Here is a 27,057-nt window from a genome sequence, read left to right as displayed (position 1 = left end):
GGGAAAGGTATGTGCATAATTTTATCTGAAAATTATTAGTATATTTTAGGGAGATGGCCCTCTTATTCAGTATGCATCAAAGTAATACAGGCATAAATATTAGTGGAAGTCATTATATAACTTCAGGACAGCACTGTCTTGTGCAAGTGTATTTTTCACATCTGCAGTAGTTGCTTTCTAATATTTTAGATTTTTACAGAGTCATGATACCCCTGACATGACAGAGATGAGAATACAGAAGATTAAAGGTCAAAAAACTTACAGGGAAGCTCCTCAATATTATATGAAAACCCCTTATAAAAGGCAGTTTATTGACAAATAAATGCTTTATACATTCAGGTTTTCCCCATCTCTCAATAGTGATAGTTTCCAAAGGAAAAAAATCAGTAGTGCAGAACACATACTTCTTTTGCATTAGTTTGATAAATTGAAAATCAGAACTTTTAAAGCGTCTTGTGAATGGGAGAAATGGAATTGGACCTGGGGACGGGGTGTGGATGGTAGAGATCAAAACGAGTAAGTGACTTAGCCGTTGATGTGGACAGCAAGAGAGCTGGTGGGAAATGTTACAGCAGACCTGACCACGCTACAAAGGGTCCGTCAAGAACACAGTACAGGTATCCAAAAAAAACAAAACTAAACTAAAAACAAAAACAAACTGCAACTTTGCCAACTTGTAAACAAGGAAAAGCACTTCACAGATTCAAAGTTCAAGGGAAGTAAACGTCTTTAAATTATTTTTGTCAGTTCAACCCTGATTTAAAAGTATGGCTAGCAAAAACAAGGAAGCCACAGCCGTTGACATCCTGAGCAAGCAGCAGTCTCCTTCTGAGAAGCTGCACTCCCAAGCCTCCCTTCTCAAGATGCTACATGAGGAGACACCTTCTCTCTTGAATCCATCTCAATTCTCTCGAGTCCACACTCCTGGAATAGGTGTCGACTGCTTCCCATTTGGGTGTTTACCGTTGTCACTGCTATAGATTTAGACGTGGGGAGACAGGAGGAGGGAAGGCAAACTCTCGGAGGATGCTCCGGGCCACTTCGACATTATTCTGGGCTATCTCTAAGGCTCTCTTCACCTCTTCAAAGGCATAACCCTCTCCCATGAGTTTTGCAATTTTTGCATCTACATTTTCCAATGCTGCCTCAGGCCCATGGGGTTTTCTGTGGTGAATTTCTGGTGCAGTCCTGCGGGGTCGTGGTTTAGGGGGTCGGGCTGGTGCTTGTGAACCATCTGTGTAGATTTTTAAAGAGAGATATCATTTAAACAGTGAGATAAAATAAAAGACATTATAACATAATAGTATTACCTCATTTTCCCCATTTTTCCATACTATTGGGGGATAGGTAGTATTATCCTCATTTTGAACATTAGAAAATTAAGATAGATTGTGTTGACCGTGTTGGTAGTTCCACTGAGAAATTATACATTTAATTCCTAACTCTACAATTTTATTCTTTAAGCCACATGAAGTAAAAAAATATACAGACAGAAAAAAAAAAGCCAAACAACTGTCTAAAAAGGGAAGGCTTTCACTTGGCTGAGCAACACAGTTCATCCTCTACTACAGCACAGACTCTGGCTGATTGTCCTCCAGAGAGACAATCTTGGGAATTTTCTGCCAGAGGAAAGTGTCTTTACAAGCTTATAGATATTCATGGCAGAGCATCCCCGACAGATCTATCCCACTCATATAGAGCAGAACTGTGCTAAAAAAAAAAAAAAAAAAAAAATCTGATTTTGCAAGTTAATAATTGGTGCCTTACTAATACTAGGGGGAAAAAAAAGAAAAAGGAAAATACTAATAGTAGATGCTTTGATTCTACTGTTAGTTAAGAGGTTGAACAGAAGTAAACTTGGTGCTTTGCTCAACACTTTATCCAGATTCCAATGTAGAAAGTTTTGCTTGAGAAAAAGCAAACCTAGAAGAAACATTATAGGTGAAGAATTGGTTTCTAGATCACTCCTCTGATGATGACAGTTTATCAGAGTTAAAACAATAACATTGGTGCCTGTGAATAGACAGTAATCTTAAAAGAATAGAAAATTATTTATAAGCTACCAGCTCATGCAGGTCTCCAGGGCATGGGCTGGCTAACTTGACAGGGTACTTTCATCATGCATTTCCACATGACTCTATCTATATATCACTTCATTTCAAAAGCCTAAACCAAAAAAGAAAAAAGATGAAAATAAAAAATATCAACTTTATGTCATGAAACCCATTTATGGATGTAGGACAATCTAGACAACACTATTTATTTAATATCTTTTTTCTAGACCATTGACAAATGCCAAATGATATATTCAAGATCACAGTTAAGTGAATGGTGAAGTGAGGGATAAAAGCCGAATGTCTCATGCCCAGTCCTTTCATTCTGGTCCCCCACTCCTGCCTCACTAGCTTCCCCAATAACTTCAGGAGATATTCCCAGCTGATATTTTCAATAATAATCAAATTTAAATAATAAAAACTTATCTGATTCTGATTCATTATTTCATTTTTCCTTTTTAAAGTATGGTATTTTTCCATGAGAAGATAGTATGTTAAAAACATCATCCCACTCACAATTCTAGAAATATCAATATGACATAAAATAAAAGCTTGTTAAGGATAAAAACATTTGTTTCTACATTAAATAGAATGATAGTCTTATTTTAATTTTTCCCTTCTTATAGGATAATGCCCAATTTTTAAAAATATTATAGTTGTAGACACTGTATATTAAAGGATACTCTTTTTTTTTTTTGAAACAGAGTCTTGCTCTGTTGCCTGGGCTAGAGTGAGTGCCCTGGCGTCAGCCTAGCTCACAGCAACCTCACACTCCTGGGCTTAAGCGATCCTACTGCCTCAGCCTCCCCAGTAGCTGGGACTACAGGCATGTGCCACCATGCCTGACTAATTTTTTGTATATATATTTTTTTAGTTGGCCAGATAATTTCTTTCTATTTTTAGTAGAGACGGGGTCTCACTCTTGCTCAGGCTGGTCTCGAACTCCTGACCTCGAGCGATCCACCCGCCTCGGCCTCCCAGAGTGCTAGGATTACAGGCGTGAGCCACCACGCCCGGCCTTAAAGGATACTCTTATACCAGAATACACAATTTCTGGTTCTTACAAATGTCTGTACTATTTCTTACATCTGTAATTAAACACCTCAAATTATTATCATCTGCTAAATTGCATTTCTTAGTATATCTTTAAGTTCCATTTATTTTTGTATTAAATATTTTCATTATGTCATATAGGGGTAGAAAAATTATACTTTGCATTTAATCATTTTCAATAACTATTAGAAATTCTAGTAAGCTTTCCTTTACTCTAATTACCAAATATACCTAGACTATAATACAAGTCTAAATACCTTGTATTCTATTGGTAATTTTCTAAGAGATTTCTAATATTGTTTTGTTTCTCTCTACAATTTTGAGAAGGACACATGAATATCATGGATGTTTGAAAAGAACAGTTATATATATAAGAAAAGGGTGGATACTATGGCAGCCTCTAATAAACAGTATAATTGGGAATAAGTCTTAAGTTTTCAAACTTTTAGAATAAACATATATAACTTTGATCTTCATAGATAACATTAAAACAGAAGGTACCTACCATCAGAATAAAAATCAAGAACCTATCTACTCTGTAAGGCTGCTATAATTAATGTGGACAAAAATGCAATGGAATCTGTAGATAACTAATTTGATTTAAGAGAAAGCTATTCTTTGCTTGGAAAAAACAAGTAGTGGACATAATTCAGGAAATCTAAGTCAGAAGGAGAAAAATACACACACACACACACACACACACACACACACACACACATAAACACACAGAGATTAAATCAAAACTCTATCTAGTCAGAGTAGTGAAGTTATCTTTGACTCTGGAACAGGTATTTTTGGGGACACAAAAATTTGAAACATCAGCTGGAGAAAATGATTTCAAAAAGCCTCCAGAAAAAAATCATTAGAGTTTGAAGACATTTTTATTAAAGTAAGAAAAAAAATCCTCTTGAAGCAAAGATTTATTTTCTCAATTCACAGATTTTCCTTTTTAAATCCACACTCACATATTCCAATTCATTTAATCCTAGTCCTCATTGCCATAGATCAAAATCTATTTCCCCAAAACAGTGCTGACATCTCTTTAGAATCTCACAAATGCTCAGAAGTTAAATTGTATTATGTATCAAAGCCTACAATTAGAAATAAATTGTAATCTATGTTACAACTTCTCATCACCTGTTATAAATTTCTACTTAATGGTTAAATATTTATTCAATTGAGTATATCTTAATTTCATAGTTGACATTCTAATTTGATAGTGTAGCTACATACCAGGTAACTGATAGCTACAGCAGAGACTTTTGTAAATGTAGATTAGGAATATCACACAGAGACTTGAGGTTGGTCAGATGGATCTCAATTTGGCCATTAAGCTTTTGCGTGATCTTGAGCTAAGCAATTTACTTTACCAATTCTCATTCTCCAAATCTACTTTTGTGTATCTATTTTTACAGGTATTATTTATCCCTCCTTGGGTAGTATGAGAATTAATGTAATGTACAGTATATATACCGAGGAGACCATCAGAAGGAAAAGGACAATTGAATTCACATCTGTAATGATAGCTGCTATACTCAAATGCTATAGAACAGTAATTACCATGAATTAACATAAATGTCAGAGAAGTGTGAAAGAGGTAAAAACACAAAATTTTTTGTGAGGGCCTGATCCTACACAAAGCAGTTAAGCAAAATATTAAAAAGCAAGATCTGTTACAGCCTGAACTAATAGTAGAAACTGTTAAAAAGGGGGAGGAGGGGGTCATTTTCATGCTGACCATTAAAGCAAATTGCTTAAAACCAATCCTTCTTTCTATCCATCTCTTCCTAAAACTCAGAGGCAGCCTTCACTTTCCCTACTTGTTCTTTCTCACAATATCTAAAAGTAGGACACACCAGGTTTTCATTTTCATTCACTTTTTAGCACTTTAGAATATGTACAGTAGTGGAAGGAAGCAATGAAACAGAAAATGAAACTGCCTCATGGTTCTCCAAAAGTTATTATATTGTAGTTTTGGCATGCATTGGAATGACTATAAATTTTATCAACCCTATGGGAATTTCTGTACCTACTAAACGTCTTCCTTAAAAACATTTATTTTGGAAGAAGATGTGCTTATTCTAGTGCTGCTGTCCATGCTGGTCATGGTATTTTTGAAGTCTTATGAGCAATTACAACAGTATCAAAATAAGTGCAAGAACATGTGGAAACCATAAGATTACGGTACATACATATTCTGGAGTACCAACTTTACTCAAAGATGTGAAGATATTAATATTTTCAAATACTGAAATGAATACAGATATACAAAGGAGTCAGATGCAAAGTTTGCATGACTTTTTAAGGTAAAACAGATTTTGAATCAATTTTCTGCACGTCGTCCACGTTTAGCTAACTTGCCAGTCCTTGGGTTATTTATTTAGAGTTAACTCTTCTTTAGGAAGAAAGATTTGAGAAGTCTTGCTTTAGGAGTAAATCTTGATTTAATTTTCATTTTCTAAGCACATAAAAGAACAGCAAGTCCTAGATGGCATCAGAATTAGCCTGATGAAAACATGATTGGAATAATACCTAGAGTGATTACTCTAGGTTATACATTCTAGATGGGGGCAAAAACTGATTATCATGAGATTAAAAATAATAATCTTAGAGGCTAAAACGGTTTGTAGTCCTCCAACGAGCCATAGTACATAGACACATAAAACATATCTGTAGTATTAAGCTTTCCTTGTTGCAGGGAACAGGGAGCAATCAGAAAAAAACAAATGTCCAAAAGGCCCTTTAGACAGAATTTAATTCTTTTAAAAGTGAGACACACTGCTGTATGTCTGCATAATCTATTAATACATATATAGGAGTTGATGGTATTTCCACAGGAAGCCCTTATTATTTCCCTCATCATCTAAGGTTTGGGAGTTTTTGTCCTTATTTTGAAAGATGTATCTAATAAGCAAATACTACTGTATTGATGAATACCTTTTCCCATTTTCTATTTGTTATATATATATATTTTTTTGAGACAGAGTCTCACTCTGTTGCCCCAGGTAGAGTGCCATGGCATCAGCCTAGCTCACAGCAACCTCAAACTCCTGGACTCAAGCAATCCTTCTGCCTCAGTCTCCCAAGTAGCTGGGACTACAGGCATGTACCACCATGCCCAGCTAACTTTTTCTGTATGTTTTTAGTTGTCCAGATAATTTCTATTTCTTCTAGTAGAGACGGGGTCTTGCTCTTGCTCAGGCTGGTCTAGAACTCCTGAGTTCAAACGATCCACCCACTTTGGCCTCCCAGAGTGCTCGGATTACAGGCGTGAGCCACCACGCCCGGCCCTCTATTTGTTATATTAAGTCCTGTTCAACAATAACTATCACACCAAGCTTCTATAATTCTAGACAATAGCAAAAGCATTTAATGTGTTAATTTTCTTCCATATGAACTCAGAGTTTCTGTTAGATTCTAAATACTAAAATAGTGTTTGACAGCACATAAACATGATGGACTATCATACAATAATTTAAAATGACATTTATTAAAAAAATTAATGATGTAAGATACTTATTATACTGTGTTAAATGGAGTTGAGACAGAATTGACACATTTAATATGATCTTAACTATGTGAAAATGTACACAGACGAAACATTAGAAGTATTCAAAATGGCAAGAATGTTCCCTATTGATGATAGGGTTCTATGTGATTTCTTTTTCTGGTTGACTCTAATTCCACTTTATTTTCCAATGTGCATGCACTACTTTCATAAATAGAAAAATCACCACCACCATTACCAACAAAATGGCGTCAGATTCTCTCTGCTAGTTTTATAGGCCCTGAGCTGCTCAAGAATCTAGGACTGAGAACCAAAGTTTGATTTTGCTAATGTGAAAAGTACATGAAGTACATAGTTAGTGGCTTGCCTAAGAATCCCGGTTTTGAAATCTCTAGTATAGTTTTACCATTTTTATTACCTTCTATTCCTTTGTCAATACTACTATTCCTTCACTATTGTCTCGATTTTATCATTGGGCATCTCCAAACACAGTTTAGCAATCACTGTTAGATGCATGTGTGATTTTTTTCTAACTTAATTTTGGCTTGGCTCCTGATAACAACATAAACTTTATTAACAAATAAAAAAATAAAATGTGCAAATGGATTGCTGAGAAAGACAGAATCGATTTAAATCCTATCAGACTGACATTTACTAGGTGTGTCACCTTGGGTAAATACCTAAACTGCTATGTCTTATTTACTTCTATAAATTGACATTAATAGTACCTATTTCAGAGTGGTTGTGAGGAATAAAATTATATCTGTATCAGTATTATATAGTAAAAATACACTGATTTATATTTTTATGTATATTATATTATATAACTACAGAGTTATAAAAGTTCAATATATAGATATAATTAGAAATATATAAAATTTATAATACATAAGATATAAATATTTATGTTTTAAGTGTATAACTATATAAATAATTATACATATGTTATATATACTATATTACTTATATATAAAAAACTATATATATCAATATCTATATCTAAAATACTTAGCACAGCATTCTGCCTATGTTAAGTGATACATTTTTAAGATTGTAATTATATAAAAATAATATTATACATATTATGTGAGACATAATCTCTAATATTATTTAGTAAATCAGTGGTAATTCTTGGGATAGATATCAAAACTCTTAAGACTACTGATTTTTCCAATATAACAGTAACTGAGAATTAGAAGAAAAAATAATATAAATTTAACTAATCAAGGAATAACAGAAATCTCAAACATGTTATCATTGTAACTGTTATTCTATGATAAATTGGCTCAATTAATCCTGAATTCACTTATGCCATAAGATTGAATTACTGCCACTATGAAAATATTACCTACTTATAGAAGGACATGATTTAATATGCTAAATTACAAATAAATAAAAAATCTTCACATACACTGTGTTTATAAATACATCCAGAAAATGGCTTTAAAAGAACTACATTAGTGTTAGATTTATAAGGAAAAAGACTCCAGGTTCTGTGGCTTTAAAACTGAAACTTTATGTAAGAAGCAACATTTCAAGTAGTTGAAGTATGGTAAAACTCAACAACACTATGATTTCCTAAGTTGACACACAAAACAAAATCTTAAAAAATACATAATTTACCATAAAATCCTAACCCAGTGTGAAGTGAAACCATGATTTCCAATTGAGATCTTAATGGACATAACTATAGAACATTTGGTCCTAATATAAAATCCATTCAATATTCCATCAATTTTTCTTTAATCTAGTAAAGGAAAAGTAATATTGGAGTTAATTCCTTTTATAATGAGATCTTCTTTATTTTGCCAGCATATTTGGCAATAAGGCCTTTCACTGGCTGAAACCACATCTAATACAAGGTGTTCTAAAATTTTAGCATTGTTTTCAAGTGTTACCTTAAACTGTCTTCTAAATACTAAGAATATGAAAAGTTCTTCATCAGCATTTCATCAGCACAAACACTATAGGGTTTCTAAGAATGGCATTTAAACTGTAGCACAATATTTCATATAAGAGAAAAGCAAAGTGAAAGATACATAAAAACTCACACACAGCTAGTATAGACATGAGACCCATGTGAATAATATACCCATGTAAAGAAATAAGTGGATTATTACCAAAAATGTTTGCCCCATATACAGGTATATGTGAATTTAACACAGGCTGGTAAAATCCTCTTATTTCCAACTATCTTCATGACATATTTATATGATTAAATATCAATTGTTACATTTACAAAACTTTAAGAAAATTATAAAATATTTTCTTTGGGAGGAATAAAACATTTGGAAGCCTCCTTGTATATACAGAAATATATGTATGCACAGACATCCTTTTCAGAAAAGAGGATAAGGAAGATATTTTCGAATCAATAAAACCACATTTTTGAATTCTTTAGAAATAGTCTTTTCACAGAAAGCTTATCCATAAAATATCACTATCAATTATTCAGATAGCCATAAAAGAAATTGAATTTATAACATGCAGCAATCATACCAGAATCCTCATTCAGTCATTTTAAAAAGCCCTTAATAAAAATAGAAAATAAGAGCTATTGGAATCCTAAAGGCACATAAGCATCAAAGACCTAACCCTGAAGGCAAGCCCAGTCTCTCTGCTGGCATGAAATAAACTAGCGGACAGCCAGATAGCCCTGTGAGCTGCATCTGAACAAACATTTGTTGGAAAAAAGTATCTTATTTTCTGTGGTTTGTGTTTTTAAAGAGAGTTTAGGGAGTAGGTTGAAATATTTGATGTTACAGCTAGCTGAAGCCCTCAGAGTAATAATCAGGCCTATTTTATCACTTAGGCAAAAGCCAGTTCAGGTTTCTGGTAAATGGCTATTTGGGGATATTTCAGCAAGGTTTGTGACTCTAAGTTTTTCCTGACATTTCCAGTGTAAAGCTAATTGGAATTCATACCACTTGAAATCATTCGTGTGAATGATGTTCCTCGGGGCTCTACAACACTCACTTATTATGGAGCAAACAGTAAGGAAGCTATGAAAACAGTATGTTTTGGCCACAATTCTTCCCATTACTTATGTTTCTTTTAATCCAGAATTGGTGGTACCAAATATATTATTTTAAATCAGTCATGGCACTTTTTTCAAAGTTCTATTTTAATGCTATTTCCTTAAAGAATTTGCTTCTTTATGTTATATACAGGTTGTCAGATATTGTCTCTCTCTCTTGATTTTCATGTTTTGTCATCAAATTCTTTGACTGTAACTACAGCATGTATCTAAAACCTTGGAATGACTAGAAGCAAACTAGTAAGAGAACACGGACCAAAATTTGAAAAGGTTAAGACTTTCTGTGCTTTCCTGAGTTATATGCAAGTGTTAAAACTTACAAAACTATAGAACTGTTTAACTTCGGCATCTCCTATGCATGGCATAGAGTACATAAGAACTACCATGTTGAAAAATCTCAAAACAGCTCACTCACTATCTTGATTCAGAAGTTACAAAACACATGACTATTATTATTAATAAGTCTTATGTGTACTGAGGTTTGAGCTTACAAACAAAAAACGAAAACCTTGAAATAAGACAAAAATCCATATACGAAAAACTTTTGTTTACAAATATGAGACAAAAATATTGCTCATAAAATATGTGCATTCAGTTTAACCCAGATATCAGCTATAGTTCCTTCCTCTCTTTCACCTATCTATCCACTCATATACTCATCCATCCATCCAGTCATCTATCACCTATCTATGCATCTAATAAACCTGTGCTGGGCACTGTCCTGGGATACTTGGGATACAGCAGTGCTATGGACTGAATGTTCCTGCCCCACACACAACCCCCAATCCATGTGTTAAAACCTAATCCCCATTGTGATGGTATTTGCAGGTGAGGCCTTTGAGAGATGATTAGGTGTGGAGGCCTCATGAAAGGGTTCATCTATATGCCAGGAAGAAGGCCCTTAGCAGGCACCTTGATCTTGGACTCCTTAGCTTCAAGAACTGTGGAAGAAATAAATGTTTGCTGTTTAGGCCACCATGTCTGTGTTATTTTGCTATAACAGCCTGAATTGATGAAGACCAGCAGTGAACCAAACAATGCTCATCTTCCAAGTGTTAATACTCTACCAGAGGAAACAGACAAATAAGCAACAATCAAGAAAACGAATGAGTAATAAAATTGTAGGTAGTGACAGGTGCTATGAAGAAAAATAAAGCAAAGGAGGATGGGAAGTGACTGCAGAAGATAGGGGGAGCTATTCAGATATAGCCGTCAGCGAAGGCCTTCTGAAGAAACAAAGAAAGATGCAGCATTTCCTTATTAATGGTCATGAGTGTGACTTGTGCTTACTAAAATGGTACATCGTTCTACTTGATGGCTGGCACTGGAGCACTGCAGAGTAGCCCTCAATGAGCTATGAAAATGAATAGTTTGGGGCTAGTATTAACTCTAAAGAGATTTCTGCTGTAATGGAGAAGAGACAATAGCATTTCAATGTACAAAGAGATTTTCCCCATTTCCCAAATTTGATAAGGCAAAATGAAAGAGAATGAATAAATTTGGAATAAAAAATGTGGCTTTACAAACTGATCAAAGATAATATTAAGACTGATTTTTTTCTTTTCCATAAAACAGTATTGTAATGCCTTTCTCTCATAATATAAGCTTTATAAGCAAAATGCAAAGATGATAAAAATAACTTCTTAGGCAGATAGTGCTCATTGAATTATACAATGAATAAGAAGGTGCTCTGAAAAGTTAAAAGCACCATATAACCATAAGGTGTTATTATTACTATTATTAGCCAACTCACCTGAAGATGAAGGAAGCTGATCATAGTCCTGTGATGTTCTGTTGGATTTGACATTTTCACTCGGTAATCTCCTAGCAGGAGGCAAAGGAACTTGGCCACTTGCTGGATCAAAAAAGGGATCTTAAAATAAAAATAATTTTTGAATTAAAAGGATAATCTCTGTCAATTAGCTGAAGAAAAAAAATTCTAGAAACTTTTTATGAAGATTATAGCTTTCAAAAATTAGAAAACTCAATTCAGGATTTATATTAACCAGTTTCCAATCTGTATATTTCCTAATTCATTCATCATTTGCAATATGCTCTTCTCATTTATTTTTAGATTATAATGACTACTGATTTTATTTTATTTTACAGATCACTTATTTAATTGTAAGACTGTTGATGATAAAAATAGCTTCTAAATTTTATTTTCTGTCCCAATCTGTCCTGTACAATGAATGGAAACTGTTCTAAAGTAAAAGGAAAAAAAAATGGGTTTGGATTTTTGGATTTTGCCCATCGGAGTATATTAAATCACTTAATCTCTCTAACCATTAGGCAGATAAAATCTGTAAAACAGACCTGAAATTTGGGATTTGTGAAGATTAAATGAATTTGTGTATGTCATATCTTCTGTACATACAAGATACTTATATTAATAGTTCTATGACAAAAATCACTATTGTTGCCTCATAAATAGTAAATTCAACTGTTAAAAAAGTATGTCATTACTGACATTAATGTTCAAATATACAGGGGAATGTGATTTTTTTTTTTTACCACCTTGACAGTCATTGAGGGGACATCTGAAGTAGTGAAAAATATGAATTGCAGAAACATATTACTTCTAATGATATTTACTAACTGGAACTAAAGGGAGAAAAAGAGATTTTATCAGTATTGTTATATCAAATCACTAAGACCACAAACCCAACTGATTTAAAATTAGTAGTATACAGGTTTAAATTCTGAAGAATTCATTCTTGTAGATGAACCTTACTTCTAAAATCTTTGGTTCACTAATAATTTATGTAGCTATCACTTTCACCTTAGGCTTCTCTGTTTTCCTCTCATACTGCCCTCTATTATTTGTCAGTATCTCTGACGGTAACATCAATTCTTCCAAGGGGAGGGATCTTGTCTTATTCATTGTTTAAATTATATCTCCTAACTCAAATATAGCACCTAGCACACTGTTTGGAAAAGAGCCTGCATTTAAGAAATATTTACTTTTAACTACCAAAAATAGATCTACACAGATTCAGATTGTTCATAATTTCAGAATCAGTGAAACTTGAATTGCTAACATGAAACTTAAATTGCTAACACAAAACACAAATTGTAAATATTAAACGTGGTCTGATTTTCATTGTTTGAACTTCCATGAGTTTGACATTAATAATACATAAGAATTTGATTATATAAGAAGAAAATATAATGCCTAAAAGTTGCCTATTTTTATACTAATTTTTGACTAGATAATATAAGGCAGGATTCAAAACCATTAATTACTTATTTTCCCCGTTTTTGGAGAACAATAATTATCACCAGCTTTGCTGGAGACTTTTTGACTTAGGCAAGTCTACTTAACTTGCTTTCATTAATTTCAAGATTAAAATAACTCTTAGATTTTGGGCTCTCGATATTTGAAGAGTCAATGGTCCAGCCTCATTAATAGTGCTGGAACATTTTTAGGAAGGAATGAAAAGATAAATCATATTCCATGCAACAAATGTTGATCTTTTGGTTTGTTAGAGAAACCAAAGGAAACAAATATGGTAACTTCCAGATAAATTTTGAAATCCCCCCAAGGATTTTGATTTACATATTCAATAAAACTTTAGGTTCCTGTGCACTCTAAATGCTCCCGATATAATATTCAGTGAGAGGAAAGATTGCTTTTTATAATATATACATGTGTTTATTTCTTTTGGGGTAATTTATAGGTTTGTCAGAAACCCTTATACTATTTATAATCATCTATGTATATAAAGCTAAAAAGTAAATTCTGGATACATTTCAGGGCCATAAAATGATAGACTACACAATATTCCACTGTACTATATTGCTCCATTCAACTATTTATTTCACTGGATATACCAACATATTACCATAAATAGCAAAAATACCTAGTTATAGTTCTATTCTGAATCACTATTATATTCTATCTTGCTTCATGCTAAGTTTGCTGTTGGTCAGGTATAGGGTAAACTGGACTCTCTGTAGCAAGTTATAAAGTTGGAGGCATTCATGCTTCAGAGGGAAAGGCATTATGTACAGCACAATTACTATGCAGAACACAATAATTACCAACTGTCTCCTGATAAGGAAATTTTGAAAAGCAATAAAGCTTTTCTAAAATAAATTTTTCAGAAACTAATTAAAGTAAAATTTTATATCCACATTTAGAATTAAAACATATGGATTAAAATTAGCCAATGTATCATTTATACAGTAATAAATGTTTGAGAAATAAATGAATATACACACTGGGATTAATCTGTTCTAAAAAGTAAAGTACTACCTCCTGTGATTTACAGTATGGTAATGTAAAATTGAAAATTTAGTACTTATTTTAGAGGTTGTAAAAAACTAAGGATAAACTGGGAGGAAAGGGTTTGCTAATGAAAAAGGAAGTGAGAAAATATTCACCAATCAAAATAATGGATGAGAATATTTAACAGCATGAATGATGCTCATAGCATAGTAAGTGGAAAAACGTTATAGATGGCATACACTATGTGAAATATGTGAAATAAATTTTACATAAATATGAACTTACATATTTATAGACAAAAAAAGAAAGGACACTTATCAATGGTTATCTTTTGGGGAAGGTGGTATGGAATGCTTTTTTTTCTTCTTTTCCGACTATCTGAAATACTTCCAAATTTTTGCTCAAGTGCATAAAAAGAGACAAATAAAATTAAACAGTTAAAAAAATGGCCCATTCTCTCTGAGGCTGTCCATAAACCACCTGGAAAATTTATCATTTATCCCCTAAATTTTAAAAGAATACTGTCAGTGCAGAATCATTGCTGGAAGGGGTTTGAAGAGCCATGTAGGTAAAACAAAGTTCTTCCCTCTTTGCTGCCCACACTCTTTAACTTATGTTCGTGAAATTTTCAATATATACTGATCTAGTCACTGATTAAAATCCTCCGAATGTTAAAGAAGTCCCTATTCCTTGAGGTAGAACAATCCTTAATACTTTAGGAAACTTCATAGGATGAATGAAATTTTCATTCTTAACTTTTCTCACTGGTTTTACTTCTACCTTCTGACGTAACTTGGAAGAAATATAATCCTTCTTTCACAAATACTGTAGTTGAAGACAACTCTAATATATATTGAAGGTTTCTTTGGGCTACACATCTTCAGTTTCTTTAATCCACTGTAATTTACTTGGGGTGCTATGAATTTCCTTTTCTATACCAGTTGCATTTCTTTGAGAGTACCTGAGCCCAGTGTTTCTGAAACTTGATCATGCATCAAAATCACCAAGAAGGCTTGTGATCACTGAGTCCTACTCCCAGAATTTCTGATTTAGTAATTCCTGAATTTTCATTTTAAAGCAAATCCCCAGGAGATGCTAGAGCTGCTAATCTGGAGATCACAATTTGAGAACTGCTGCTCTTATCTTATCAATTCTTCAACACCTGAACACAGTGGTCTCCATGAGGGCTGAGCACTGTGGAGGACTACACTCCTTCTCTGTGTTGAATTCTGTGAGTAGCAAGCCCCAAATGGCACGAGCTCCCTTGGTAGCCACACACTGATAGTGTTTCTTAAAGGCTGTAGTCACCAACAACCCCTAAAACCATCTCAGTAACTTGTCAATGATCCAGATGTTCTTCATATTTTACTTATGCAATTGCATTTCTGAATCCAAGAGTAAAACTTCCATTCATCTTTAATAAGCTACATTTTGCCAGCTTTCAGAGTTGAATTGTGACTTTAAGATTGGATAAGCACTTCAAAAGAGATTCCAGGTTAGAAAAACAGTGAAAGAAAGGTGGTATAAGGGATGCCAAAAATGCTGTGTATTTTGTGCACTGCACAAAGACACCCAGTTATGGCTACGAGCAGGACTTAAGTACAGCCTTTGCTTTCTTTGCTTTGTTCCTTGAGCACTGGCCCTGGCACCAAGTGATGGGAGGGGTGCCTATTTCAACCCACCAGCACAAAGGAAGTGCTTTTTTGTAATTTGGAAAAGAATCACATATACATTAGCAATAGCTGTGGTTTGGAGACAGGAAAATGTAAAGCTTTTGTTGAAGACTCCAGGTTTTGTTAAGATATGATTGGCCTGTCCAAAATAGATGGCTCATATACAGCTGTAGACATTACTATTTCGCCAAAGGAAATCTTACATGAAAGCCTAAAATAGAAAGCAGATAAAAAGAACAACCAGAGCTGTGCCCTTGGCTTGGCTTCCCTCCCTTGATCCTACAGGAATCCCGAGGCTGCTCTGCAGAAGCACAGAACACTGCCATTTGACAGTCGCTACTACAGACAAGCCAATGGGCTATGAAGCGGAAAAGCTGAATCTGACTCAACTGTGCAGAGCACTGAAAGCTGGAATAAAGAAATGCATTTGATTAGGTATTTAATATAATACCATGAGAGAACATAATCTCTTTTTCTAAGACACCTGTTATTTCTCTTTAATTAGGCATAATGATTTCCTCAAGGAAACCAAATCTCAATAACGCTTAGAAAAGATTTATCATTACACTGGACCAAAATTTCACACACTGAAGAGTGAACACAATAGCAGTAAAATGCTCACAGAGTTTGTTTAAATTTCGCAGTCACCTTTGTTTACCTTTTATGGTTCTAAATATACTGAGTTAAAATTTAGTTTAGCATTTATAGCATGCCCTTTCATAAAGTTCTATTCTTGGGTGAAAAACTGTTGTCCTACATCTTCTATATTTCTCTAGATAGTAAAATGTATTATGCGCTTTGCAAAATGATACTCAAATGCTTATTTATAAGCTAAAAGAAACCTTCATGCTCTATGATATTATTATAATGTGATAATATATACTCTAGGTTAAGGATAAGTGTTGTTGGGCTCTCTGGCAGCAAAGCAAAGGCAATACAAGCAAATCTATAAATGAAATAAAATGGTTTATACTACTCTCATTTTAGCTAATAAAGGAGGAATTTTCATTTTGAAGTAGTAATTGCTTTTGTCAATTAATCTTGAGAGGATTTTTTTAAGGAAGATTTTACATAAAGGGCAATAAACAATATACTTATAAAGAACTAAAACATGTCACAATTAATTCTTTTGAAAAATAGGCAAAAGTATGTATTTGTGCAAAATTTTTTCTTTCAGCTCTTGGAAAGCTTGACTTCATTTTACAAGAACTCACTACATTGAGGTTTCATCTACTGGGGCTTAAGTCATATATATATATATATATATATATATATATATACATACACACACACACACACATATATATGTATAAAAGGTGATGGTAGGTACATTGTAGGAATCTGGCCAGAAACTATATTAATTTCGTGTTGGGAAGTTTAAATAACTAAGATTTGGAGTGATCCATTTTTTAAAAATTGATGTTAATTAAAGTATTAAACAAAGATTTGAACAAATATAAGTGAATAAGTAGCAAAATGCATCAGTGTTTATTTGTAGCTACACGAATAAATGCCTAAGTGGTTATCCATATTTCTGCTTGGATCACAAGGGGTTATGACACTTGTCCTTTGACTGTTAGCATTCAGTGAATTCATGAGCTCCCTGAAGGCAGAAGGCAGCTAACAGAGTGGGAGGGAACAGTGTATGGCTCAATAAATATTTACTGATTAAAAAAAAACCCTGAAAATTATTCTTAAAAAATAAATAAACCACTTTTAGAAAGTAAAGGTGTATATTCCAAGTTATATATAACTTATATATATCTTATCAAATCTCTTCAAACTTTCTAAATTTTCAAACTAAGTGAAAAAAAAACCCAGAACAATGAATGCTAAAGGTGACTAATAATCAACTGAGGGAAATGACAATGATTAAGATTTCCAAGTTTTCACTGAGGCATATAGGTGGCTAAATGACAAATTGATTTCATGATTTATCTCACATAGAAATGTAAGGAAGTTGTTAAAAAAGAAAATCTTTACCCTATATTTTACCAAACCAAGTCCCGGAGGCAAATGTTTCCGAGTACAGTATCACTAACAGGACAGACTGGAACTGTTAGTATCAGCAGATTCAACATAACTGAATTTATTTTCTTTTTCTTTCTTTCTTCTTTTTTTTTTTTTTTGAGACAGAGTCTCACTCTGTTGCCTGAGCTAGAGTGCCGTGGCGTCAGCCTAGCTCACAGCAACCTCAAACTCCTGGGCTCAAGCAATCCTCCTGCCTCAGCCTTCCCACTAGCTGGGACTACAGGCATGTGCCATCATGCCTGGCTAATTTTTTATATACATATTTTTAGTTGTCTAGATAATTTCTTTCTATTTTTAGTAGAGACGGGGTCTCGCTCTTGCTCAGGCTGGTCTCAAACTCCTGAGCTCAAACGATCCGCCCGCCTCGGCCTCCCAGAGTGCTAGGATTACAGGCAAGAGCCACCATGCCAGGCCTATTTTCTTTTTGTTGATTTCTAACTAATGCAACAGATAGTTTATTAAGCCTCTTCATTTTTATTTTTACTCTTCTCTTCAGAAATTTAAAAGGAAATTACCGTAAAAAATTAGTTTACATTAGATTTTCCTTAAAGATCAATAATTTTTCAGTAGACACAGAGGCATTAAAAATAAAAACACCAACAAAACAATAAAATGCAGGTATTTCAGAAAAACTTGTCTGTTCATGTTATAACAATATAACTTACCAAAATCTTATGTTTTGAATAAACTTATGACACTAAGTCATATCTAGTAAAATTTTTAAAACTTATTATTAGGAGAGACTGATCAGGAGAGATTGATTCTAAAACTTGTCCCCATTACTATTAGCCCAATCTCCTAGCTGTTCTGGTTCTCATGGATGCCTTTTGTAACAGAAGGGTGTTATTTGGACTGGCTGATCTCTATAGCATCATTTCTAAATTCTATGATTCCTTATTGCTCTTGCCATCTTTGCAATCCTTTTAGCATTAAACCAGTCAACTGACAAACAAACCTACCAACTTTCACCACCCAGAGGTTGTCCTGCTAGGGATGTAGAGAGCTAATTAATCACTAATGTTTATTGGATACTATGATCTTGGGAAATTTTTGCTTTAAGTGAATAGTTTTCTTTGGCTTTTCCCTCCTACCTGAAGGAAGAAGAAAAAGGTCCTGTCCTGAGGATGGTCGGCTACTGGAGCCAGGAGGTTTTGAATGCTCAATGAGACTATGCCTTGCGGGAGGTGGGGGAGGTGGGAGGGATGGAGGGAGGGCATCAAAAGCATCTTCACCTGCATTTAAAGAAAGGCTGATATCAACAACAGAACTTCATTAATCAAAACACAGTATCAAGCAAAAGTAATGATCAATTTTCTCTTGTTGCTTATAAAGAATTTCACTTGCAGCAGTTTTATCCAGCAGGGTTTATCCAGCAGTTCACCGACTTTGATAATGGGATCTAATTATTTTGTGGGAGTGTTTGCATAGAAATACACACATACATACAAACACACCCAGGCGAACTTTTTGTATCTATCTCCCAGGCCTTTTATAAAAAGAAGCATTACAAGTTATGGAACAGCTTATGGTTCACTTGTAACCTTTACAATATTAGGACACTAGAGGTTTGAATAAAAAATGACTGTCAGTCACACCATCTAAACAGAATTTTCCATGTAACTAAAAGAGTTTCTAGTCTCTAATGAGAAAATCACACCATGTATATACAATTTGATGTCATCAACTAGTTTATTCTATATAGTTAATTCTACTGGATTTTAATTCATTTAAACCAATGTTCCATACATTTGATTTATTATCAAAATATACAGAAAATGCATCTAGAGCAGAGGAAAATGATATTTTTTCTACTTATCTAATACTGCTAAAGAACAGTTAAATATAGACCACCTTTTGTGGTCCCAAAAGCTAAACTTACTTACATTTGTGTATTACCCAGATTTACTAACTGTAGAATATTACAGCATGCTTTTATGTCTACTCATTTGTACCCCGTCACACCTTACTATTCCACTCATATTTTCCTTTACCTTGATTCTTTAAAAAAATGAAATAATATATATTGTATGTATTTGTGTAAGCTATCTCAAACACTGTGAATGAGACAGGGTACATATAAATACCCACACATTCTAATGATAAAAATTCATATGCATTTAAGTTGAATGACAAACATACAAGCATATTAAAAAAATTATTTTACCATTCACTGAGGTTGCTTGCAAAAAATGTGCAGAATATTTTCTCTAATCATTATAAATATTTTTCTAATTTAAAATATGTGAAGATACAGGAGAGAAAACATTGCTATCATTCCATCCTTCAGATATTCTCATATTTATTCAAATTCTTTTTCAGCCCTTAAACATCAGACACCACGCCAGGCACATGCGTGATACAAAGATCAAAATCATAAGGTCCTGACTCAAGATTCCATGAGAGGAGCTAAAAAAGGTTCACAAATAGGTATGAAAAGCAGGTGAAAGGGTTACATTGGTCCCATAAGACAGTTATATGCACTGAAGAGGGAAGAGGAATGTAGACAATTGGCATTCAGAAAAGTGTGGAAGAACAGGAAGTCCTGGGATATCAGAGGGATCAAAAATTTATTCATCAAATACAAGGACGGGGTCTTCCAAGCAGAGTGGATGGTATGAACAAAGAATGAGATGCACAAGAAGATCTAGGGGGAAGTCAAGTTAGAAAGATAGGTTGGAACATTTATCTGCATTGTTCAATAAAGTGGTCACACATCCACATATAGCTGTTTAAATTTATCTTAACAAAAATCCAGTTCCGTACTTACACTTAATCATATACAAACACATAGATCCTTTACATCACCACAAAAAGTTCTACTGGAAAATGCTGATCCAGGTGATGAAGATCTGGGTAATATATCAGGAACTGATATACAGGAATAAGTGGAAGGGAGAGAAAGGCTAGAGGTAAGGAAGTTAGGAGGGTTTTATAATTAACGTAGATGAGAATAGAGGCCTGAACTACAAAGAGAACAGGAGCAAAAGACACTGCAATTGTGTAATTCTAAACACCAGTCAATGATATTTGTGAAAAAATAGAAAGGTTCACTCCATATTTCTGGTGGCCTAATAGCCAACTCAGAAAAGCTTATAAATGGACCTTCATTATACATTATTTTATGTTAGGGTCACTTGTTACAGCAAAGCCTTAAGGTGTATGAAGATTCTAATTGTCTTCTTCTAAAAATAGGGTGAGAAGTTTCCTAACTGTAATTAATGAAATTAATAGTGACACAGCCAATTTCAACAAACATACACACTTACGTGTACCTTTACATGTGTATACACACAAACACACATTAGGATGTTTTTGCATATTATAATTTGAAACAAGCAAATTGAGATTTTTTTGAACATGTTATAGTTGTAAATGGTTAGAATAAAACAGCACTTATACTCGGTTCTCCACATACCAATATATAATTTTCCATAATTTAATTAGCATAAGTGAAACTGGGTCATTTCATGCCAAAAGAAAAGTTCTGATTTATTAAGAATTATTATAGTTCAAGAAAATCTCAATTAACACTTCAAGTCATCACTTCGAAACTATCAGAATACAAGGGCCTATGGGAATGAACAATGCTCTCATGTGTTTAAAGATTGTATTTAGCATGCAGGAGGCAACTTGATAAATCCCGTTCTGATGGCCAGCTATTTACACTATTATTTTCATCATCTAAATGGAGTAATGGTCACATGAACTTGGGAGCCACCATCACCTGGAGAACTCATTCTAATTTCAGGCAAATTCACAAAGCAGTGAGTCTGCATTACATTGAACTCTGAATTCTGATAATTCTGATATTGAGAGAAGAAGCAGGGGTAGTTTGCTTAAAATTTTTTTAAAGGTTTCAACCTAATGGAGGGATGAGAAGATCATAATCAGAGGGCGTCCTGTTGAGTGAAGAACCATGCTTTGGATTGTCCCGACTTGGAGGCCTGGCAGGTGGTAATGGCACTGGATCAGAGGCTGAATCAAAAACATCTCCTAGAGGATAACACAAAACCTTAATGTATTTTCAGTACAACAATGGCATGGAATTTTGCCTTTAAATTCTGACCATTAAGATGTAGATCACAAAGGAGAATATATTCTATACATACCCTTTAAACATATGCCTAATTCAGGAATGTTTGATTTCTTCATCTCTGAAGACGTACCATGTGTTCCATTCAATATACAATGACCATTATCACAAGACCTAAAGCAGAGAACAAAAGACAAAATCATATAAGGATAATTACTTTCCACTTAAAAGTCATTTGGGAAATAAAGGGAACCAGCATCCTTGCTTATTTAATAAAGTTTGAGACTAAATATATTTCATTTCCTTTTACTGGAAAAAGTACCAGAAGTATTATCTGAATACTCTTATCCCTTATTTTAAAAAGCAGAAGTAGGCTGGGCACAGTCACGCCTGTAATCCTAGCACTTTGGGAGGACTACGCAGAAGGATCGCCTGAGGCCAGCCAGTTGCTTGAGACCAGCCTGAGCAAGAGTGAGACCTTGTCTGCACAAAAGGTATAAAAATTATTCAGGAGCGGTGGCATGTGCCTGTAGTCCCAGCTACTTGGGAGGTTGAGGCAGGAGTATCACTTGAGCCCCAGGAGCTCAAGGTTGCAGTGAGCTATGATGAGGCCACTGGGCTTCAGCCTGGGTGAAAGGGTAAGACCCTGCCTCAAAAAAAAAAAAAAAAAAAAAAAGCAGAAATAAATATTCCATGGAAGACAAATAGTCTCTTCCTTTTTTAAACTAAAACCAAGCATTACCAGGGCACAAAAACTGTTGATATCCTAAAAATTTATGTGAAATTAACATATCTCTTTGAAAGAGTTCAATAATACCTGGTCAAGTTTTTGAAATAACGAAGTACGCACCAAGAAAAAACATAAATAACAGTCCCAAAGACTTCATTATTTGTCAATGGCATTTAATATTATATTTTTGTTTCTGTAACTTAAGCTTTCCTTGTAATGAAAATAAACTAGAACTCATAAAAGAAGAAAAATTATTAAACTTTCAGTAATTCCATTAAAATTCTGACAGGAATACTCAAAGACCTAGAGCCTGTGGTACTATTTCGCCACTCCCAAGAACAAAACTCTGGCCCTCTGACACCGTAGAAAAGTGACATTAGCAAAGTCCTTGGGTACACACGTACAGTATTTTAATCTGGGTGTGTGTAAACCCATACTCTCTACTATACACTAGAGAGTATGTTTGAATTGTTGGTATTAATACTTTGGAAGCATAAGATGAAAACAATAAATAAAATTGGGGCATGGGAAGATAGCAGGAAGAGAAGATAAGAAGCATATTTTGCCTTTAGCAAATAGCTGTGTAACAATTAACTAACAAAGAGCTATAGAAAGCAGAGCTTACATTTTACTTTTCTCTGATTTACTCTGAATTCTTAGAGCAAAGTAAAAGTACATAGATAATGGAGGAGAGGTAGATATTTGAATAGATATTGCAAGAGCACTTCATTTGAAATTCATTTCTATTCTCTCTAGAGGCCACTTCTCTTTAAGGGGCCAGAGATGGTTCATTTAAAAATAGTTATCATGCATTGAATCTTCATAATAATGATGGGTTTTTACTGAAACTGAATTGAATTATTCATTTACTGTTTCACTTTTTCCACATATTGACAATTTACTTCTCCTGATGTTCCAAAGTGGGGGAGAAATACATAGGAAAAGGAAGTGTTAAGCTTAAAGAGTACTTTGGAGAGGGCATAAGAAGATACTTCATCCATCAGCTTTCAAGAACAAATTAGATAAAGAATTCACTCCAATTAAGTTTAGGGATTATCAACATTTATTACCTCTCCATAACAGCAGAAAGATGGTAATGATGGTTATAATTCAAATTTATTTTCAGGATTTGGGAGCCCTGCCATCAAAAATCTCATCCATATGATGTAACAATTAAAATTTAACATATTACAATTATACTCCTGACTTATCCAGCAAGGAAAAAAATTAGATTCCCAAAGAGAACAAAAAACCTTTTATTTCAGTTTTTAAAAATTACTACACATTTTTGTAAGAGCCAAAGGAACTGAAAATTGTAACAATTTATATTTAATAGAAGAAATAACTTTTTTCTTTAACAGATAAATAGCCACTAGGTTCTTCTGATATACCAAATTGCTTCCCAGTTATTTCTTTGTCTTACCAATAGTACTATTTCATCAACAAATGTCTTAAATACTAGCAATTAGCAAGAACTGCACTAGTTCTTGCTTTAAAAAATGAAATCCTGGACTACAGACTGTTAATAATCCCGGGCAATAATTCTGTAGAGTGTTGATGGTTTTAACTATGATAACTTATTCAGACTACTGGTTAAAATGAAGATTTGCTTCTCTTTTCCAAGTATTGTATTTTCTATCTCAGTGAGATACTTGAAGAAGCGCATTAAATTTTTAAAAAATTTTTCATCTAAAAAGAACACTCCACTCATAAAATGCATTCAGTTAACTGACTTGACCTTAAAAGGAAATGGTACAGTAAGATGACTGAAGTGCTCCCCAGCTCTCCTATCCCTCAGTTAGTAAATGGAGACCTGTGGACTGGAAGGCCACCAGCAGTAGGTGAGCCCTATTCTGTGCCTAGCACAGTTGTAAGAATGTTACACAAAGGAAACTGGAGCCCAGAAAGTAAGTTTTGAAGCTGAGATTTGATTACTGAGTACTTCATATATGTCAGAGGAAAAAAAAGAAAAGTATCATTCCAGTTTAATATTTCAATTATATACATGCAGAATCATGCTTAAAGCCAAACTAGTATTTTAATACAAACAACCCATTATAACTCACATACCTCAACGGGGCTTTCACTTCAAAGACCAAGGACATCCCCTTTAGGGTGAGAATAAACAAACAGAAAGAAGAAACATCCCACCATTCCTCACATTCTTATTTGATCCAAGGAAAGGCAAAATAGTACTTGATTAAAAAACAGTTAAGGGAAACAACTTCAGGTATTTTTTTTTTCACTTCCTCAAGATCTGAATGGAAGTACAAAGCACATCAACAGGGAAATGAATATAAATTATACTAGTCTATCCATCATGAAAAAAATTCTAAAGGTGGTTGCCATACTACCTTTGTTTCTATGCACTAATTTTTTATATGTGCTTAGGACTGATAAAATACATTAAAATAGCTTATTGAAAATACATAAATTAATCACCAGTATATGTAATGTATAGCAAAATTTTATGAGAGTATATTTTTCTTTAGGGGAGGGCAACAAAATATTCCATTACATTTACTAGCCAACTAATTTAGTCAAATTACATCCTGATTAATGGGAAATCTGCACCTTTTAGTTTTCTCTGAAAGTAATGCAAAAAATGGTATATAGGAAGAGGAGGCTTTGAGCAGGAAACCAAGGATTTCTAAATAAACAGATGTGATTCAACCGCTTAAAAACACATCACAAATGACAATGCTTATGCAGATGTAAGGTGGTAAAAAGCTGCCCATATTCTTACCGACCAGGAGGTTTTACACTATGACAATGAGACGGTTGTGAATTCAGGGAAACAGGATGGGATGAAGGAATCTTGTATTCATCGTCATCTTCCTCTACTGGGTCTCTTGTTTTCTCTGAAAGAGAATTTGCTAACGAACCAGTACACCTAGCAAGGGAAAAAAAATCCAATCTAGTTTTAGCATAATATTCTGACAGGCACATCTGATGTGACATATTCAAGTCAAAGAAACTACCTCGTCACTTATGTTCATTTTTCAATTACAGGGGGACATCAGAGCTGCTTTTATATTAAATACAAATGAAAAGGATTTGTGATCTTTTGTTGAGACTCTTGATTAGATAAAAGAATTTTCATCCTTATAATTTTAAATGGTCCAATAAGAAAAATTAGTAACCTGCCAAATAAAATAAAAAGGTGTTGGAGTTGTAAGACAAAATGCATAAAGTTATTCAAACCAAATCTATTAAAATATTAACATTTTATTTCAATTTAACTTAAATGGGTAAAGTAAAATATTAAAAATATATAGGCAAAAAATAAAATAAAAAAATAAAAAATAAAAATATATATGCAGTAGTTTTATACATATTATATTAATGAAGTCTTTATAAAAGGGTCAAATTTTTGTCTCTTGTGAATATTATTTATAGTTAAAAATATACTTTATTCATTTATTTATTAAACTTTAATTCAATGAAACTTAATTTTCTTATAAAATTGTAATTAAAGTTGTTAGACTTTTTTTCTGACAACTAAGAACCAAAAATGAATGGAATAATTAGAAACAGAAAATGAGAACACTTATTGTTTTTGAAGTAGAGTACATTATTTTTATGGCATAAATTACCTGGCTAAATAAAAGAGAGTTAAAATGAATAAAACCATCACTTGATATCAAACAAAATTAAGCATTTTACTTATCTGTCAGGGTAGATAAACAATAAAATGGACCCCAACAAAGAGGCACACAAAAACCTACTGTTTTTCACAGTTGTTGCTACTGGAATTGAACTCTTGTTGATGCCAATGAAAAATGCCAAAGTAGAAATGCACAAGCCCAATCTGAACAACTTTAGGACAACTAACTAGTTTGGAAGACACTGGAAATACACATGGATCCAAATCTTTTTGTTAGTCATCATGAAATTCATGAGAAACATATTTCATCAAAAAATAAAAAAATCTAAAGTGACTGCAATTTTGAAGCACCTTCTGTAGAGGGAGCAAGAGGCCTTTGGTACATGAAGCCATCAAGTCTGAGCTTTCATTTGGATTTCTTCTTATTAGTTAGAATAGAAACAATTTTAGGGGCTTTGTGCCCATTACAAGATGACATTTTGAAAAACCTAAAGGTTTTCAAGTTTCAACCATATTATCTAAATTTCTAGGAAGTTCAAAGATCAAAGGAAAATTTCTCCTAAGATTTTTCAAAAGTGTATTTTTACCCCTGTTTGAAAAATTTTTCAATACTAATATTTAAATTCTTGTTTATTTGAGTAACCTTTGAATTGACATGACAGTTTATGCGGAGATGAAAGCACAGTGATGCACATAATGAAGGTCTGATGTCACTGCCCAGAGCACAAGCTAGGAACCTTATTAATAATCTAAGGGTTACACCTACTATGATTTATTCTTAAAAGATTTACTTTCCTACTGAAGGCAGGTAAGTATATAAACTGCAAAATGGTTATTTGATGGCATTGGAGCAGGGATTTAAAACACTACTTTTTTATAAATTCTTGCCAACAGTGACATCAATTTAGCTAACTCAAGGACTGGAATGGGTTCTATTACCAAATGAAATGAGAAATAGATGCTGTACATCCTTTCTATGCCCTAATACAGTTTCATTCATAATAAATGTTTTTTCTATGCAACTCAAGCATATACTATATAAAAATAATTTTTGATTAAATATTTAACAACCACATCAATGTCAGGAATGTTCTAAGATC

The 27,057-nt window shown here is 33.6% G+C and overlaps 1 protein-coding gene across 4 annotated transcripts in view; it reads right to left on the bottom strand.

Annotated features, from left to right (window-relative positions):
• Positions 1-279: 279 nt before the first annotated feature.
• The window catches only part of CBLB (Cbl proto-oncogene B), a 198,776-nt gene continuing 171,998 nt past the window's right edge, over positions 280-27,057 (bottom strand). For 3 of the 4 annotated variants that reach the window (XM_045540363.1, XM_045540365.1, XM_045540364.1), the window contains exons 14-19: positions 25,097-25,243; positions 21,697-21,794; positions 21,449-21,580; positions 18,679-18,819; positions 11,406-11,525; positions 280-1,234 (exon numbers count right to left, since the gene is read on the bottom strand). In XM_045540363.1, the coding sequence (XP_045396319.1) occupies positions 975-1,234; positions 11,406-11,525; positions 18,679-18,819; positions 21,449-21,580; positions 21,697-21,794; positions 25,097-25,243 (898 nt within the window). In that variant the 3' untranslated portion in view covers positions 280-974. Of the gene's footprint in view, positions 1,235-11,405; positions 11,526-18,678; positions 18,820-21,443; positions 21,581-21,696; positions 21,795-25,096; positions 25,244-27,057 lie in introns of those variants that run through there. The other variant, XM_045540366.1, reaches the window with a different exon arrangement.

The sequence above is a fragment of the Lemur catta genome, chromosome 1 (assembly GCF_020740605.2).
Source record: "Lemur catta isolate mLemCat1 chromosome 1, mLemCat1.pri, whole genome shotgun sequence".
NCBI classification, from domain to species: domain Eukaryota; kingdom Metazoa; phylum Chordata; class Mammalia; order Primates; family Lemuridae; genus Lemur; species Lemur catta.
The sequence above is the reverse complement of the archived record's forward strand: the minus strand, read 5'-3'. Positions and strand labels throughout refer to the sequence as shown.